General features: G+C 38.1%; 1 protein-coding gene across 4 annotated transcripts in view; it reads left to right on the forward strand.

Moving 5' to 3' along the window:
- LOC108577441 (TLD domain-containing protein 2) overlaps positions 1-18,994 on the forward strand; it is a 57,544-nt gene that overhangs the window by 5,234 nt on the left and 33,316 nt on the right. For 3 of the 4 annotated variants that reach the window (XM_017940588.1, XM_017940590.1, XM_017940589.1), the window contains 2 exons: positions 971-1,133; positions 7,081-7,309. In XM_017940588.1, coding sequence (XP_017796077.1) covers positions 971-1,133; positions 7,081-7,309 — 392 coding nt within the window. Of the gene's footprint in view, positions 1-970; positions 1,134-5,007; positions 5,506-7,080; positions 7,310-9,174; positions 9,262-18,994 lie in introns of those variants that run through there. The other variant, XM_017940591.1, reaches the window with a different exon arrangement.

Raw genomic sequence — 18,994 nt, forward strand, 5'->3', positions numbered from 1 at the left:
ATACATTTATATATATATATATATATATACATAAATATATATACACACACACACACACACACACTCTGTGTATGATTTTTACAATCTCTGTGTAACATTTCGTTGGCGATTTACACGACCGTTCTTCACCGATCGTTTCGACACACGATTTCCGGTCTTCCAAGCTGTTTTCCCCGCGTGCTGTTCTGCGATGTTGTGCCCGTTTTCGTGTTTCTAATTTGTACGTTTGTCTCTTGCGAACACATATTTTAATACTTGAATAACAATCTCCCGAACGAAACACTCGTACGATAATATTGTCTGCGACTTACGAGGTTTGATGAAAAAAATAGCAGGACTGTGCTTTTGCAACTAAATATTTCACAAATGAAGATAAAAATTTACAAAAAACAAATTGAAGTACATTTAAAGTACAGTTTCAATTTTCATTAGAAAAAAGACACCCAGTATATTAACTTCACTTGGCTTTGTGTGACTTATTTGCTGCTTGTGGAACTGAAGAATTGGTTAAGAGAACGTTGTTTTCAAACGAATCTAAAGACAAAGGGAAATTCAAAGGCTGATTTAAAAGCCATTTGTAAGAGTTGTCTACAAAGAGTGTTCTCAGAAGTGTAAAATGAGTGTTGATAAAGATGTGTAGCTTCTACAGGGGACAATTTAACTTTACAATTATTGTTTCATTTTTTGTTTTTGTTTTTTTCATCAAACCTCGTATGTGTCTGCTTCTGTCTTAAAGTATTCCCCTGAAAAGAAAAAGTCAAAGCTTCTTACACTTTCTTTTCATTTTTTTATTGTAATTGAAAAAGGTGTATTCAGTGGATTTTTGAATATTGTGTTTCTTGTGCGACGATTTATTTGAGATATCGCAGACACGCGTCTCGAATATCGAGAGAATCAGTTAGTGATGTAACTAAAGGATGAGGATACGAGAATCATATGATATAATGAATCGTTCTGTCGCGTTATATAGAGCTTATACCAAGACCAGCCCATTCTTGCGAAGATCCTCCACTGTACCTGAGAATGCGAACCGGAAGACCCAAAGATAAGAAGATTCCACGCTCCACGCCTATAATGAGCTACGGGAAGAAGAAGCTACGGCCTGAATACTGGTTCAGCATACCGCGCAACAGGTAAATCAAACCTAACCTCTTTCATATCTCTGTTTACTAGATTACGTAACACTGCAACACGTCGACTTTTCTTTAATACACATACGATGGTATAACTTTTTTTTTTTAGACACGTAAACATATATTTTAGTTATTTTATTCAAATAAAATGCACGTAAAAAAGACATCGAATTTCTGAAAATTCGACTGTCGTCATTTTTCTGGATTTAAGTATTTTTAGCTACTTTTTTTTAGATTTTCTTTCGATGTTCTTTAAAATTAACCAAGATAAAATAGGTGAAATATTTCAAAGAGATTTCGAGATAAAAATTCGAAAAGTATATTTACGAAGATTTGAAAATCCACGGATTTTACGTTTCTTTTTTCTTTCGTGAAAAATTCGTTTCCACGTTAATTCACCGCTTCACAGAGGAATTTCTCTAAAGGTCGTTTCCAATCCGTCTTTATTTTTATCTCTGTTTTTAACTGCACCGATCGCAATTTCCGCGGAAGAACGTTCGCAACCGGAAGCAGCGATAAATCAATCGTTCCCGCGCGCGGCAGCGGATATCTTTATTAAAATAATTCATTTTTCGAGGAAGGAGAAACGATGATTCTCGGAGAATCGAGCGTCGTTGTTATTTTTGTAAATTGAAACGCGCCACGTTGCCGTGAAAGAAACGACAGAAATTACGAGCGGGCACGTGAAGCGCAGCAACCGTCGCAAAATAGATCTCTCGAGTCCACCAGTAAACTGTAGCTATTTATATATTCCCCTCGTTCTTTCGTTGGTCAACATGGTGAAACGTCAATGTTTTTTTAATTTCATCTTATCGATTCTATATTATTCCATTGAAAAGATTCTAAATCAAATAGAAACGTTTTCGTATTAAATCTTTTTTGTTTTCAATTTCCTGAGAATGAAGTTTCAGTGGAATTTTTTTTTATCTCCATTGCCGCGTCCGTGCAATTCTATGAAAAATATCTTTTCTTTGTTGACGAACACGTGATAAAGTAATCCTTGTTCAAGGATTCACTTTGTTGATCGAGATTTTAATGCGTGAAGGATTAAAGAAGTTCTTGGAATTATTAGTAATAATCTTGCTGCAAGGTTGTTTGTAAATGTTGTTTTTCATAGCGTTGAAATACATTAGAGAAGTTTGCAGGAATCTAATCTATAGTTATAGTGGGCCAATATTTTACTTGGGGTTGATTAGATAAACCTGTACCTGTTAGATAGTCGCCGTATCTTTTAGACGGGGTTAAGAAACTTGATTTAGAATTTGAATACTTCGAATTTTAATACTTCGAATTTGATTGGTTTAATTTGAATATCTGAATGTTTTGAATTTCATTGGTTCAATTTGATAATTTTTAGAATACATTCATAATTCACAATTTACCATTGCATGGTATCTAAAATCAAAAAGCCCTCTACCGACCTAACCTCCAATTTTCTACATCGCTACCGAAAGAGTTACACTCTTGGCGGGATTTTTTAAACCAGAAAGATATCAGTAAAAAACAAATAGAACGGTGTGTAAGCACCTTTGAGAACAGCAGAACCGATTGCACACCGATACGCGGCGTCGAGCACACCGGTACACGTGAAACCAAGCTCGCGAGCCATCACGTGACACGCTTCTCAACGTATCGTCGTGAACGTACTCCTAGGCGGTTGCAACTTTTCCGTTGCGTGGCCGCGTTCGCGATATTAGTCTGCTTACGCGAAGAAAACGCGACGGAAACCCGTGGTCGCGTGCCTGAATCGCAACCGGTTGGAAAATCATACTTCCTTTCTGTATATACATATACACGTTTATAAATTTATCTATGTTTTTCCGTACTTAAAACGTGTCTGATTCACGCACCGCGTGTTTCTGGCCTGGTGAGCGAGAGCGTGCAGTACGCTAGTGAGATAGTGTTGCACTGCCCGGGGAAATCGAAAGGACGGACTGGTCTCTCTGTTGGCCGTCACGCGGTCGAGGATTAGGTAATACGATGTAAAAGCGTAGTCAACCCACGCGACACTGTGTACTTGCCGCTACGCAAAACATCGTTTAGAACAGTGCCGGCCATTTCAACGTGGTTACCTTACTCTTCAAATTAGGTGACTTCGAATTTCCCGCCTTCATTGAGTTGGTAATTTTGTAAATTGCCAAGGTGTCAATTTTCTCATTTGGTAACTCGATATAGAAATGTAACAATTTGATCTTCACGCTTGAAAACATCGGTTCGGACTATAGTGTCCATTCAAGCGTGTTTGCCTTCCTCCTATAGACACGAGAAATCAGATTTCTCTCTTTCGTTGAATTAGCAATTTTGTACATTGGTAAGGTGTGAATTCCGTAAGTTGGCAACACTGTGTCGTCCATTTGAACGCGTTTGTCCACATACACGCGTTATTCTATAGCCTGAAGACTTGGAATTTCCCACTTTCGTTGAACGAGCAATTTTATAAATTGTCTTCAGGTGTAATTTTCTTATTTTTACGTGGGAGATATTCTTTCGCCAGTCGTTAGAGAATTGTGTTAAAAAAGAAAGACGAAACGAGGCATTGGACAGCATCGGTTTGGAAGTGTAACGTTCTATACTGACCTCTACTCAGATTGCAGATGCTCCGTTATATGCTCGCGTCTGACACTGCAGGATTCTTCTGACAGATGTATTTTTATGATCCGAGAAGAGAAAAATGATAAATACCGCGATGCTCGAATATTCTTATCGAATTCTGATATTTTTCCAATTTTTACCTTAACCTGAAATATCTTTTTTCCTCTCTTTTTTTTAATGGGTTAGGTTAGGTTAGGTATACGATATTAGACAATCTCGTGTATTATACGTGAAATGTTACAATACAGAGCTCGTGTTTTTAAATCGTTTTCACTGTCAATTTTTCGATATTCGTTATCAGTGGTTTGCCGTTTTGATAACGGTATTGTGATAAGATTGTGTTTGCTGCTTAAACTTGCACACTCAGAGTCGAACTCAGTCGTTCGTTTTTCAGTTTCGAATACGCTCCAATAATTTTCATTCTCTTTTTATCATCAACCTGTCATTATCGTTCGAATAACCCTCCATAATTCCCTCGTTTCTCGCCTCATTATGGAATAACAATCGATGCATACCGCGTGAAACATAACAGATGATAATGACGTAATCGACGTGTGACGAATAACATTGAACAGATAAAGAACATTTTTGCACGCGATGCAGTTCATTCTATTTTCTCGTCTGTTTGCAGTCGCGCGTTGTAATTGTCTCTACGAGAACGTCAGTTAGAACTGTGCTGTCTGTTGGAACGCGTTAGTAAGAAGACTTTTCAATTCCCTCTTTTACTGAATTAGTAATTTTGTAAAATTCGTCGTTTCAAATTTCCCTCCTTCACTAAATTAGTAATTTTGTAAATTTCGCCATTTCAAATTTCCCTCCCTTATTAAATTAGTAATTTCGTAAATTTCGCCATTTCAAATTTCCCTCCTTTACTAAATTAATAATTTCGTAAATTTCGTCGTTTAAAATTTCCCGCTTTTACTAACGTAATAATTTTGCAAATTTCGTCATATGGTAACTCAACGCGCAAAAACGTCGACAAAAATAATCACAAATAACACAGTTGTGAGAAACTCGACCCACAAATATAAGTTTCGCAAAAGAAAATTTTCATCAGTCTCACTTAACCTAAAAACAAAATATCACCGACACATTTCAATCGCGAAACCAATACCAAAAAACGTAATCCAATTGAGTTTCTCACGCAATTGCAATAGGTTTGCGTCATCTCAGGTAATAGTAACGAATACGAATAATTCCCGGTTGACTCATTCGTCTAATTCTTCTCCAGTCGACACTCGCGTGATTCTAACGAGCGTCTCCCTTGCTAGATTGCATCATTGTTCTCGATTCTTGCCTGCCTCCGTTTTCGATCCATTCTCGAACAGCGATCGAACCGTTTGGAAACAGTAACATTCGACGAGATCGGTGCAACACTGGTGCTTCTTATAACAGAGATTTTTTCATCGAAAGAATAAATATAAGTGCGTTCGGAATGTGTTAAGTGTGTTGTGAAACGTTAAGGTTGAGAGGAGGTGTGTTACGATCGTGAAGGTGAGAAAAAGGGAGCGGCGCCATCACGTTACGTGAGAGAAGCAGGAAACGTCCTTGCCAGGGTCGTCGACATTCGAACCGACTGTATATCGCTCGGAGAAAGTCGCGATAGAGAGATCAGCAGGCGCTTTACCAGCAGCGGGTATATACGCGTACACAGAGGCCAAGACAGCTGACGTGTGAAAATGAATTGGGCGTTAAGCAACGTAGGCAACGTGGTGAATTTCGTTTACAACCAGCACGTGTCCAATACCGTGCAGAACATCCTGCCGTTTGTGCATCGAAGGTAGTAGATTCACCACTTGAAATTCTTCTCGCGATGCCCCTTCGTTCTTACCTTTCTTCGTTTTTCTTGGGTGAATTTGAACGACGATTTATACACGTATAGTTTCAGGGAAATCGAGGAAACTGAATTTTTCAGGAAAGAAGGAAAACACTTTGTTAATTAATGCAAAATTACCTTTGCACTTTCTTTTTTTTCAACAACTGTGATATTTGTATTTATTTATTTTTTTTTTTTATTTGGCGGATATAAGAATTTTGCCATTGATTAATTTATTAATTTAATTTTAAGTTAATTGACAAAGTGGTGTTTTTCTACTTTGGATATTTTTCGTGTTTTACAAATCTTGTATTATTTGACTATGGCTAATATTGAAAAAAGAATTGTAATTTAACTGGAATATTCTGTCTCCGAGTAATTTATCGAAAAGAGAAGTTATCACATTCTCCTAATTCACCAAGATTCCAATTAATCATTTCCAAATATTAACACTGTTACCGAACAAACAAGACACTCGATGTTTCCCAAACACCGATTCACTCTCCTGAAAACATCGTCGTTTCTGTTGTCCCCGTTATACATACAAGCATAGATTCCCATCGGAAATCTACAAGGCTTGGACATCGATGTGACACAACCGATTATCGTTATCGACGCGGAGAAACGATACGATTGTGTCTTAAGTCATATACTTTGCATTTCGAAATATTTAACCCTTTCGTGAAACCAAAGAGAAAAATGAATCTCAATTTAGTATCCATTGCAGACGCAGCGATCAGTAGGTAATTAAGAGATCTTTGAAAAAATAATTCGGTTACGAAAGGGTTGAACTTTTTCCTTTGAGTGTACTTTTCTATTCGAAAAGTTCCAAATCAAATAAAATTGGAATTATTCAAAATAATCCTCATTGCATGCAATCCACCGATGCTAACGAATTTAGAAACTTAAATAACCCGAAAATTTCGATATTAAAAAATAATTAAAATCGTAAGTTTTTCGCGGTGAAAAATTTGAAACACGGCGACACCGTGATAATAAAAAAAAAGAAAAGAATTCATGTTGAAATTTTTCAAACAGAGTAATGTAAATATTTTTCGCCACCTTCGAAGTAATTTCTATTGCTTGCAAAGGACTTACGCCAACGGGTCTAGAAACTTAACCCTAGAGCGGTATTCGGGTCTTTTTTGACCCACCGCCTTTCTATATTTTTAGTAATTTTTGCTGTTATCAAGTTTACGTTCCTTAATATTATTTTAAACGTTTATTGTCTAGGTTCGTATGCCGCGTTGGAAACGAAAATTGTTTCACATAAGGTCTTAGGTCCTTTTTCACCCAAAAGTCTTAAGTGTACAGTCAAAACGAAGAACGCAGTAAGGGTTAAAGAACCCGAAAATTTCAGTAATAAGAAAATGTTCAAAATTGCAAATTTTTGTTTCAAAACACTGTGCAACATCGTAGAACTGTTCGATCAGACTATATTACAAACGTCGAGGAAAGACGACGTCGGTTAGGAGTAGAAAATGAACGACTTGACCGCGTCAATTAATGCACACGCGCATTCTTATTTGTTGCACACAGGGTAGACGACCTCTACAGGTTTATCCATGCGTGGGTGCCGTCTCTTTATGGAGAGCTCGACGAGAATTATTGGCGGGAACGTGGCTACATCCTGTCGGACACCGACACTGACCTGTCGCCTGAATTGTCGCCTCACGAGCCTGGAAAAGCCGGCGAGACCACTGAGGAGGGGAAGCCCCGCAGCCAAGATGGTGACGATATCTCAGAGCTGACTAGAGAATCATGGGAGGTGAGTCAGTTTCATTCTCTCCTCCTTATTTCGCCCAGCTGATCATTATTTATTTCCTCCCGTGGAATCGTGTCATGCGTAGCCACGCTCAACTCGTAAATTTCTCCTAAGAAACTCTTGGGAGATAATATTTTTATCGCGTTGGAATCTCAATGGTGTTGGGTCTCTTGGAATCGCTACGATTTTTCTTCTGTCATATTAAATTATCATTTTTGAGTATGTTCTGTGAAATACTATAGTCGAGAGTAGTGAATATAGTATACTATATTGCTCAGTTTTTTATTTAAATTTTCCCTTTACATTCTGATAATGCACGCTGAATTGTAACATTTTTTACATTAAATTAAGTCGTTTATCCTAGATCTGCGTCATGCAGAATACATTAATAGACTTGACTTTAATCTCAGTTTGTCAGAAATCTTCTGTATCGACACTTTCTGCGTTTTACCAGTAACGACCTTGAACGTCGAATCTTCGGTCCAGCCTATATCTGTTCAAACTTCAGCTCAAAGAATAGCGCATAATGTAAATCGTTCAGCGTGGTTACGTTAAATCAGATCGAATCGACTCATACAGACACACGATTGATTTACTCTCACTGGTCATCTCGATCGATATCTTCGTAATAAGTTATTATTTCTTTGGTTAATCGCACACCTCGAGTGTGAGTTCAGTTGTGCACCTGGGTCGACGTACTCAGTTTTATCGTTTGCCAACGAGCATAGTCACGGTTTATTTTCGACGAACGCACTCTCTTCGTGCACATCTCACCGGCATTCTTCTCAAATTTTCGTTCCTCCATATATTTTTGGTTCTCATGGTCATTATTATCGATTCCGTTGCTCGCTAACGTGTGCACCGCTTCGTCTCTCGTGTCCGTTCACACGTTACTTCATGTTCACGCACAGAGAATCATATCGTCGTCATCGACATCATCGGATCGTGTGACATTATTCGAGCACCGTGTATCTCGATTCTTTTCCGCATCTCTCCTTATCGCGCCAGCTTTTCTTTTCATTGTTTCTGGCCGATCCCTTTTTTCTGTTTCTGTGAACCAAGGGAAAGTTAGCGTTAGTATTTCCTGCGCACCGTGGATCCTCGCATCTTCACGAGATTCGATCGAGACATTTTTTCGGTTGGATCTTCGAGATCGTTTTAGCCGAGGATTTTGAAACGTGGACTTGGAAAAATTCCCGAACTTCCAAATTTTGCAAATCCCTAAGTTCGCAATTCCTTAAATTCGCAATTCCCCGATTTCACAGTTCCTTAAACTGGCAATTCCCTAATCTCGCAATTCCTTAAATTTGCAATTCCCTAAATTCTCAGTTCCCCTGAAGTTTGCAGTTGCGCAAAAATCGTAATTCCCGAAATTGCGCAATTCCCCCGAATCGAAATTCCCACAATTCCACGTTCCCAAAATTTGCCGTCTTCGAAGATAAAATTTCTGCAATTCCCCAAAATTTACAATGCCCCGGGCGACAATTCCATCAAATTTGCAATTTCCTACATTTCTAATTTCCCTTAATTCTCAGTTCCCCTACAAATTTGTAATTCCCAAAATTCGCCGTCTTCGAATATAAAATTTCTGCAATTCCCCAGGCGACAATTCCATCAAATTTGCAATTTCCTACATTTCTAATTCCCCTTAATTCTCGGTTCCCCTACAAATTTGTAATTGCGCAAAAATCGCAATTCCCTGCAAATTGCGAACCCGAAATTCGCAATTCCAAGTTCCACAAATTACGGATCACCTTCGAAAACAATATTTTCGCGAAATCGCTGTGAATGCGAGGATCCACGGGACCCATGTGATAAATCCAGCGAAAAGAAACCCGCTAAAAACGGCCGATTATATTGGCTAACAGCTGATCAAGGCCCCCTACGTAAAGCTGTACAGCATCCTGAAGACGTCTAGTACATCGGCGGATTCCGAGCAGATCCAGGACCCGGAGGTACCGATTCCCAAATCCTCCGTTGACGAACGCTCTTTTTGTTCTTCTTTTTTTTTCTTTTCTCTCTTACTACAGGCACCCAAATTGCTCGATGTTGATATACATGTATATACATATACTATAACAATTTCTGACGAATGTTCCTTGAGATTCTAAGGTGTTCCTAGTGAATTCTGTGCACTGATAAGGAGTTTCGTAGGGAATAGAAAAATCTCCAGGCAATTACAATGATTTTTAGATATTCTCCCAAGGAATTCCAATACTTTCTGGAAAACTTCTCGGAGGTTCCTAAAACATTTTCATGGAAAAGAGTTGAATTTTCTAGAAAATGTCCTGAAAATCGCTAAAATTGCCTGGGAAGCTTCTTGTCGGTTCACAGAGCTCTCTATAAATATCGTAGAATTTCAAGGGGAACTCGTCAGAGATCCTTAGTATTTCTGGGTATTATACTGGATATATGCACCACCTAGATTACACTCTGTCACACCCTCTCTGTATACTTGTTTCGAGTGATCAGCGGCACCGTTGTCACGCAATGTTGAGGCCTAGCCCACGTTCGTCGTTTCACCTGCGCTTTTATCGCTTCGTTGATCAATCGACAGGTAGACACTGTGTTTCGGAAACTCGTGTCACACGCACGGAGGAAACTGACGAATGAAAGGAGTGATCAGAGATGAAAACAGTTTCGTGGACAGTCGGGATCATTTGTACAGTGATTGTGCTAAAAGTTTCGTAGATTTTAGATGAAACAATAACCAGGAATACCGTTAACCTACGTTATATCTTTGTCTGTTTTTTAATTCGAACTTTTAGGCTAACATCGAAATCTGGAAAAGTCGTATCGCAACTGATACATCCTTTCTCGCCGTTAAATCATCGCAAGTAGGTACTTCGTTCAATGTTCCTTGCCTGCTTATTGAGAAATTGGTACGTAACAAGTTACGCGAACTCCGCGTATGCAAATGAAACCACTCATATCAACTCGTTTTCCCTTGATCCGCAAGAAACGATTGTAATTCGAAAACGAGGCCGTACAACGATCTACGTACTTTCTCATTTTTCTGTGAATTCATTTCCGTTGTTGCACACACACCCAATGTGAAATATTCCCAAAATTTTCAATTTCATATTTAATCGAACAATTTCTCCTCTCAATTTTTTTACGCGATTGATTCGATATTTGAACGAACGTCTGATCGTTCTTAAAAAGACAAGAAAATCGATTCTTTTATTTGCAGTTTCCTCCTTGTTCGACTTTCAGGTTTTCCAAACATCGATGAAAAATTGTACGTTTAGCGGTAATATTTGCAGACAGAAATAATCCAGTCTCTCCGTCGTTCTTGAACCCGTCCGTTCGGTTGAACACACTTAATCGCCGGTCGATCCGCGTTGAACATTCTCTTCTGTATTTAGAGCCCGTCCAATGGCCCCTTCTCTGGCCAAAATATCTTGACGAGACGCCGAGGATATTAAACGTGTATGCGTGTCTTCGCTGTATGGTCGAGCTTTTGGATTCCGCTGTCGTCTGGTCGTTGATCGTTCAGTTTACACTTTTAGACAGATTGCGCCGGCATGATACACGTCCACTGTTGCTCCACCGTTTCGCACATCAGACACGAGATGCACAAAACGATGGAAATTGTTGCGGCAGATCTTTCCTTTGCACGTTGCACCATTTTGCGGTATATTCAAAAGTCTCGAGATTCCATCGCACAGCATTTGGAAATTAGAAGACGAGTCGATTTCGATGAAACTTATGTGAGAGATAGTTCGCGGGAAAGTATTTGACGCGTATTTTTTTTTAGTGTCGATCGTTCATTTCGAAGGGGGTGAGAAGAGGGAACTTGAAATTTTCGGGGTTCGAAACGTATTTTTTGAGATACCTCGAGAATTCGAGAATGTTTTGGAACAGGGGATTTAATGGGATTGAAAATTTTGAAGGAAAGTCGTTAGTTTAAGTAAGGTATTGAAAATTTGTAAATGTGAAATTCTCAAATTTTTGGAATATTAAAAAATTGGAAGCTTCTGCTTTTGCGTTAGAGAAACACACCTGAGAACCTTTACTCTTAAAGTTCGAAGGGCTTTACTCTCGATTTAAAATATAAATCATTTGTTTGAATGGTGTATTAAAAAAAAGTATTAAATATAAAATTGCAAAATCAGAAATCACTACTTTTCTGTCACAAATAGACACCTGAGCTCCCTTACTCTCAAACCTCGAGGCGTTTTACTCTCGGTTTAAAAGAGAAATCAGTTGTTTGAATAGCATACTAAAAAAAAATGGTAAATATAGAATTTAAAAGAATTTTAAATATTAAAAAATTAGAAGCCACAGCTTTCGTAGTAAAGACGCAAATTTCCTCGTGCAAGAGAACCATAACGACACGTTCGGGACAGGGAATTTTCGTTGGTCGAAAGATTGATGAAATAGTTTGGGATGCTTTTCAAATGATTCTACCGTGACCGATTTATTTCCGGAAGGTCTGTGAGGACGGTTCAACGTGTATGCGTCACCTCTTCCGTTTATCGGTGGCATCGTTTGCCAAATAGAGATGTTCATCGCACTCGAACAACTCGCTGGGACAATAAGAGCAACTGCTGTGAATCAATGGCTATTTTTTGCTCTCTTCTTACCGTTCTTCAGACCGTGGAAAACGGATCGCGACTGCACACGCATCCGTTACCACGATCGTGCACGCTCCATGTGGCTAACCTTCCATTCATGAGGAACCTACTCATCGCTGTGAGCCTTTTTCATTCAGTACTTGTTGCTTACCATAAACAGGATTATAGCGACAGATTCGGTTTTTCGTTCGGTACTTGTCCGTTGGTTACCATAAACAGGATTATAGTTACAGATTGCAGTGGAGCTAGGTGTGAGTGTAATCGTTTACTGGAGTCAGGTTGGAAATTGTACTCTATTGGACACTTGTTGGACACTTGTTGATTATATTCACCGATTTAGACAAGGGTAAATGTGATTGTAATTATTTGTTGGAATTAAGCTAGAGATTCTAAGGACTTTTCTTCATTAGACACTTGTTGGTTATAGTTATTGACTTAAATAAAGCTAGGTGTGACCATAATCACTTATTGGAAACAAACTGAAGATTCTAAGGATTCTTCATTTCAAGACACTTGTTGGTTATAGTTATTGACTTAAATAAATCTAGGTGTGACCATAATCACTTATTGGAAACAAACTGGAGATTCTAAGGATCCTTCTTTTCAAGACACTTGTTGGTTATAGTTATTGACTTAAATAAAGCTAGGTGTGACCATAATCACTTATTGGAAACAAACTGAAGATTCTAAGGATTCTTCTTTTCAAGACACTTGTTGGTTATAGTTATTGACTTAAATAAATCTAGGTGTGACCATAATCACTTATTGGAAACAAACTGGAGATTCTAAGGATTCTCCTTCTCAAGACACTTGTTGGTTATAGTCACTGATTTAGACAAGGCACAATGTGATTGTAATCATTTATTGGAATTAAACTGGAGGTAGTAAGAATTTTCCTTTGTTAGACACTTGTCGATTATAGTCACTGACTTAAAGAAAGCTAGGTGTGACCATAATCATTTATTGGAATCAAATTGGAGATTCTAAGGATTCTTCATTTCAAGACACTTGTTGGTTATAGTTATTGACTTAAATAAAGCTAGGTGTGACCATAATCATTTATTGGAATCAAATTGGAGATTCTAAGGATTCTCTTCTACCAGACACTTCTTCACTGACTTGCACAAGGCTAGGTGTGATTACAATCTTTTAATGGAATCAAGATGCAGATTCTAAGGATTCTCTTCTACTAGACACTTGGTTATAGTCACTGATTCATACAAAAGTAGATAGAATTATAATCTTCTATTGAAATCAAGCTGGGCATTGTAAGCATTCTCTTCTACTAGACACTGATTCGAATAAACCTAGGTGTGCCTGTAATTACTTATTAAAATCAAGCTGGAGGTTACCAGGATTCTCCTTTACTGAATCATTGATTCAAACGAGGTTAAATACGAAACATTGCTGAGAGTAATTCATTTTACTTGACACTTATTAATCACATGGAACGATTCAAGTAAAATTAAGTTCAACTTTACTTCAGACATAGAGGACCTAGAATTATTCGTCGAAATAAAAATAGAAGCAACGAACCATCCTCAAATCCCTCTAATTGTACACGTCGATCTACACAAAGTTCCCAGCGATAAATCTCGAAATAATCAGCACTCGTTGAACGCTAGCCATTACTTCGGATAAATTCACCGGTGACTTTGGCGTATTTTTAGCAAGTTCCACGTTCGGAAAAGCGTGTTAAAAGTTTTTATAGTCGGTCGTAAAATGGAACAGTTCGCGGCGACTACAACCGTATGGTTCGTATTTACGTTAATGACAAGCAAGCTTACTCAGGGGGAGGGGAGCGTTTTATTTTAACCGGTGTTTTTACATCTTCCAACAATCACAAAAGATTCCGGGGGTGTTGCAAATGTGCCAAGGTTATTTTCAACCGGGGCGTCCATTGACGTCACTGTGACAATGGAAATGGCGAAAAGGGGTCGCGTAATTGTGCGTTTAAAATTGGACTGCTTTGACGATTCGATCTGCGGGGGAATTTCTCGGGTATGTTCCCGTATCGTGTGGCGCGGTTCTTTTGAAAAACACGGGGAAAATAGTAGGTGAACCCTTTCGCTGCGGCGAATTTTGGTAGATAACGCGCGTGGCAGATTCAGACCGTTTCACAACGGTAGCAATTTTTTGTTTTATCGAATTTTAACCCCTTGATGTATGATTTCTCTCTCTGACTGTGCGTCTAAGCGTCGGTTATTTACCGTTTCAGTACTACATTAACACTTTACCGACCGAAAAAAAGCCGATTAATAGGCTACCGGTCGGTAACTGTTAAGTAAGAAAAGTTAATGTATTGTAGATTAACACGTTAACTGCCACGTCGGTCACCTGTGACCGGAAATTGTTTTATCGATGGGGTAACAGTGGTCATTAGTGACCGGAAGTCCTCAAATGCTTAGAATAATTTAAATAAATGAATATCGTCGACTGAAAATTTCGAACGTCATAGGTAATTGGACGTTATTTTGAATTTTTAAAAAAATTATAATAACGGAGCATATAAGCGTAATATAATACTATGCTTAGAATAATGAAAATTTTTTCGTGACCCCCTGAGCAAAACATGTAAATCTGATTAACGAAATTTGGAATTAAAATTAATTTCCTTTATCAAATCTTGACCAAAATCTGTGCCTCGAGTCTCGCTCGTTATTATACAGCAAAGGGTGTTATCGTGGAAGAGTGCAGGGAATGAAATTAGGGCTTAAATTAATATGGAAGTGTGCCAAAAGGCTTGAATAAGCACAATGCGAAGAAATTTTCAAAGCTCCAATAGCAGTGAAAGGGTTGATAGAAGGAGGATGAATTTGGACGTGTAGGTGGATTTGGTCGGGGTCGATGTTCCGCGTTCTTGTTTATCATATCGCTGTGAATGGCTATCGTAACCGAGCTAAAACTGTTCTTCATTCACTCTACGTGGACACGCGTGACTCTCATTCGTGAATTCTAATAGAGATCATTTTAGCTTCAATTGAAGTGGCAAGAATTTAATACGTCAATGATTGCTCGAGTATGTTATTGTACATTTAATAATAGTAACGATGAGTGTTAAATGTAAAAAGAGCATACGATAGGGAAATATAATTCTCGAAATAGATAAAGGGGAAAAATGGCACTTTTCTTTTCGATAAAGTATTTCACTTCAAATTCTAACAACACTCTTGTACCTTGATGTACGCAAAAGTTATCGCGAATGAAATTTTCATTAAAGAAAATGGAGATTTTCTGACTCAGCGTGTGTGCAAAATAATTAATATGCCAAGAATTTAAGTTTCTCGATATTTTTCTGTAATTAAATATTTCAAACTGACCTTCGAACTTCGAGATTGACAAAGTGGACTGTTTTTATTTAAAAAATAGCAAATATGTATCTACAATAAATTATAATTAAAGAACCTGAGGGATGAAACGTGCGATCTTCATAAATCAACTCCACAGAAACTTCAAAACTCTCATCGTTCCAAAAATATCACAGAGTATATCGCACAAAACGTGATCAACAAAATGGACCAACTGTTCCTTCAAAAAGTACCAAATACATACCTGTATATATATACACACTAAAGAAAAAAAAATAGAAGATAAAACACTCGTCAAATGATCTCTATAGAAGCTTCGAAAAAATTTCTCATCGTTCCAAAAATACCCCCAGAGAGTGTATTGCATAAAGCACACGTTCGATAAAGTGGAGAACGAGCTGTTCTCTCTATCTCTCCAAGAAAAAAAAAAAAAAAAAAAAAAATTTCACCACGAGGACGATCCAGGAACGTGTAACCTTCGTTGGCGTCGCCTCTCGGCCTCTTGCCAACATTCCGTCTTCGTTCTCCATTAGCTTGTTCTCCCGCGAAGAAGAAGCTCTGGTAAAATTGCCCCGCGGACGAGAAGCATGGCGCCAAGCCTGTAACACGTCGCTGGACTTTTTCAAGATAAACAACGCATTCCATCTGTTGCATATCATTTTAGATTGAATTATAATCTAGCTAATTTCGTTGATTTTCTACGAATTTTTCACGAAAGTCTGATTTTTCTTACAATTAGCGGCGTTTTAAGAGAGGCGATCTATCGATCGTTTCTGCGTGACCACCAGGCAACCGATTACGTTATCTCGGAACTATGGAGCTCGCTGAGATTGATTAAATCGTTCGCTGTTTCAAGCTGCAGTTTTTCAAGCTGATTTATCGAGACGATAGAAGAATGCATGAGAGAGGAGATTAGAAGATTTCTCCTGTCTTCTAATTTGGAGTTTCTTGGAAGTGTGAGGAGAGTGTAATATTAATAGAGAGTTTTTTTGGGGGAGTGAAATGGTTTTTGAATTGGGAAAAGTATCCTTGGATTTTGAGTTGAAATAAATTTTAAGTTAATGTGAGAAAAGTTAGAATTTTTCAGCATATTTTTTTCACTTGGAAGATCAAATCTGCGAATGATTAGAAATCCTCTATTTCGTGTTACACGATCTAATATTGAACAAAATTTTGTATAAGTATCTAAAATTGTTGATCATACGAATACAATTTTTTTCGTTTTCTTTAATAGAAGTTTGGCTGCTTAAATAATTTCCTAATTTCTCCAGCAAGAGTTAAGTATAATTAAAAATCCTACAGTTCATACTTGACGACCCAATAAAAGTTTCTCGTGAATCGATCGAATCACAGAACACAGACGAACCTTTTCCCACGTACATTTCTCCAACAAAAATCTATCTTTTCCACTGTGCATCTATCGAAAGGAAAATCAGGTATCTCCAAAAAACAAACAAATTTCGATATCTCGTCAATGTGACTGGCGAGAAAAATACATACAGTCTAATTAACGTCTGAAGCTGGTCTAATTCTCCATGTGCATCGATTCACACGCGCCTTTCTATCTCTCGAAAAACACAGCTGGCGAACTGTGAAACGATGATTAAGGGTAAACAAGAGATAACCGTGACGGTGAGACTCTCCGAGCTGGATTTCCAAAAATTTCCATTCCATTCCAAAGTCGTTCACCCCCTTAACCGAAATTTTTCCACGATAATTGTGCCCGTACTTAACCCCGTTCTTTGGTCTAACGCGAAAATTAGGTCTCCCCCAATCGATACCTGCATCGTCGTGTTCGAGTCCGTCGCGGTTAGGGCAATAAAAACTGACCGTGAAGGGTTGGACATAGAGGGTATATTGTCCCTATTATCTGCTTCGCTGTAGGGTGACGGCGTACGTGCTAAGGTTCACGTTGAACAATATGGAAAATTTGAAATGATCTGTATTTTTCCATGGAACGATGAAGAAAAAACCTGTCTATTTGACTAGATAATCGTGGACGGTCCGTCGTTAATCCTTTTCTGCCTGAATAAGTAGTGGTGCTTACTTGTACTTTTGACCATTTAAATTTTAAATTACCCTAGTATAGAGAAAGAATGTGATTATCTAAAGTGGGTGGAATTTTTTCTTCTTTTTCATTTTCGAATGAAAGTTAAGGAACAATTGCTGAGAAATTTGGGGATTTCTTAAATCCGCAATTTATTAGGATTTGCAATTCCCCGGTATTTGCAATTATCTGCAAATTGCGGCTCCCTACATTCTCAGTTTTCTGAAATTTGCAATTTCCTAAATTCTCAGTTCCCCAAAATTCGCAATTCCCTAAATTCTCAGCTTCCCAAAATTCGCAATTCCCTAAATTCTCAGCTTCTCAAAATTTGCAATTCCCTAAATTCTCAGCTTCCCATAATTTGCAATTCCCCAAATTCTCAGCTTCCCAAAATTCGCAATTCTCTAAATTCTCAGCTTCCCAAAATTCGCAATTCTCTAAAATCTCACTTTCCCAAAATTCGTAATTCCCTAAATTCTCAGTTCCCCAAAATTCGCAATTCCCCAAATTCTCACTTTGCCAAAATTTGCAATTCCCTAAATTCTCACTTTCCCAAAATTCGCAGTTCCCCAAATTCTCACTTTCCCAAAATTTGCAATTCCCTAAATTCCCACTTTCCCAAAATTCGCAGTTCCCCAAATTCTCACTTTCTCAGAATTCGCAATACCTTAAATTCTCACTTTCTCAAAATTTGCAATTTCCCAAAAAATTTCAATCCCCAAAATTGTGCAACTCTTCGAATCGAAGTTTCCAAAATTCGCAATTCCCCAGAATTTACATTCGAATTTTTCTGCGATACATAGAGCTATCGACTTCGAAACGAAAGTTTAAAAAAAAATTGCTGAGATTTCAAAAGGTTGATCAACAGATATTTGCATACCGGTTCGTATCGAGAGAAAGATCCTCCTCGACATCTCCGCATTCATCAGTGAAACGAGAATGACAGAATGAGTTCGATTACATCTCCCCTTCGTTCTCTTTCCTCCATTGAACTGTGCGAATTCTTCTCACTGATTTTAGAGAGTTAATGAATAGTAAAACTATCAGACATTACTCGTTACGATGACAAGCTTCTATTCTCGCTGTTTTTGCGCATCTATCACGCGACCCACGCATAATCCTGTGCTATCAATATTGCCGGATGCGTTGGTCAGTGTTTCTCAATGAACACTCCGTGTAAATACTCGAATTCCAATTTATTCTTACAATTCAAACAAATGTTCATAGAAAAACAAATCCTGGAATATTATTAACCTTACGTTCAAGGAATATAGATGACTCTTTTTTTCCAACACTCTGTAACAACATTTTAATTTTATGTTTATTAAAAAAAAAACACACACACACACACATGAAACGTGAGATTTTCATAATTCGAAGGACTTGACAGATATTTCTTCAAGGTTGAATTTGTAATATCTCCCTTTGATCTCTTCGATCTATGAAGAATGTGTTGATAGTTAGTTAGTCGGAACAGAATACAGGTTATATTTCAATTCGCTCCGCGACGTATGAGAAACAGGAAACACGAGAATATAGTCGTAAATTTGTTCGATACAAAAATACATCGAGCAGAGTAGGCGTACTGTTGACTTTGTCTCCTCTGTTACACCGCGAAAAGTTAACTCGCTGTTGCATACCATTAACAGAGTGCAAAAGGTGATACACGATGTGGAAGTGGCGAATGCTTTGAGTTGTACTGGTTGCTTCAGGTTTTCTGATCTGATAGATACACTGAATCAAAAAAGAAAGA

The sequence above is a fragment of the Habropoda laboriosa genome, unplaced genomic scaffold, assembly GCF_001263275.1.
Source record: "Habropoda laboriosa isolate 0110345459 unplaced genomic scaffold, ASM126327v1 scaffold648, whole genome shotgun sequence".
In the NCBI taxonomy this organism is placed as follows: domain Eukaryota; kingdom Metazoa; phylum Arthropoda; class Insecta; order Hymenoptera; family Apidae; genus Habropoda; species Habropoda laboriosa.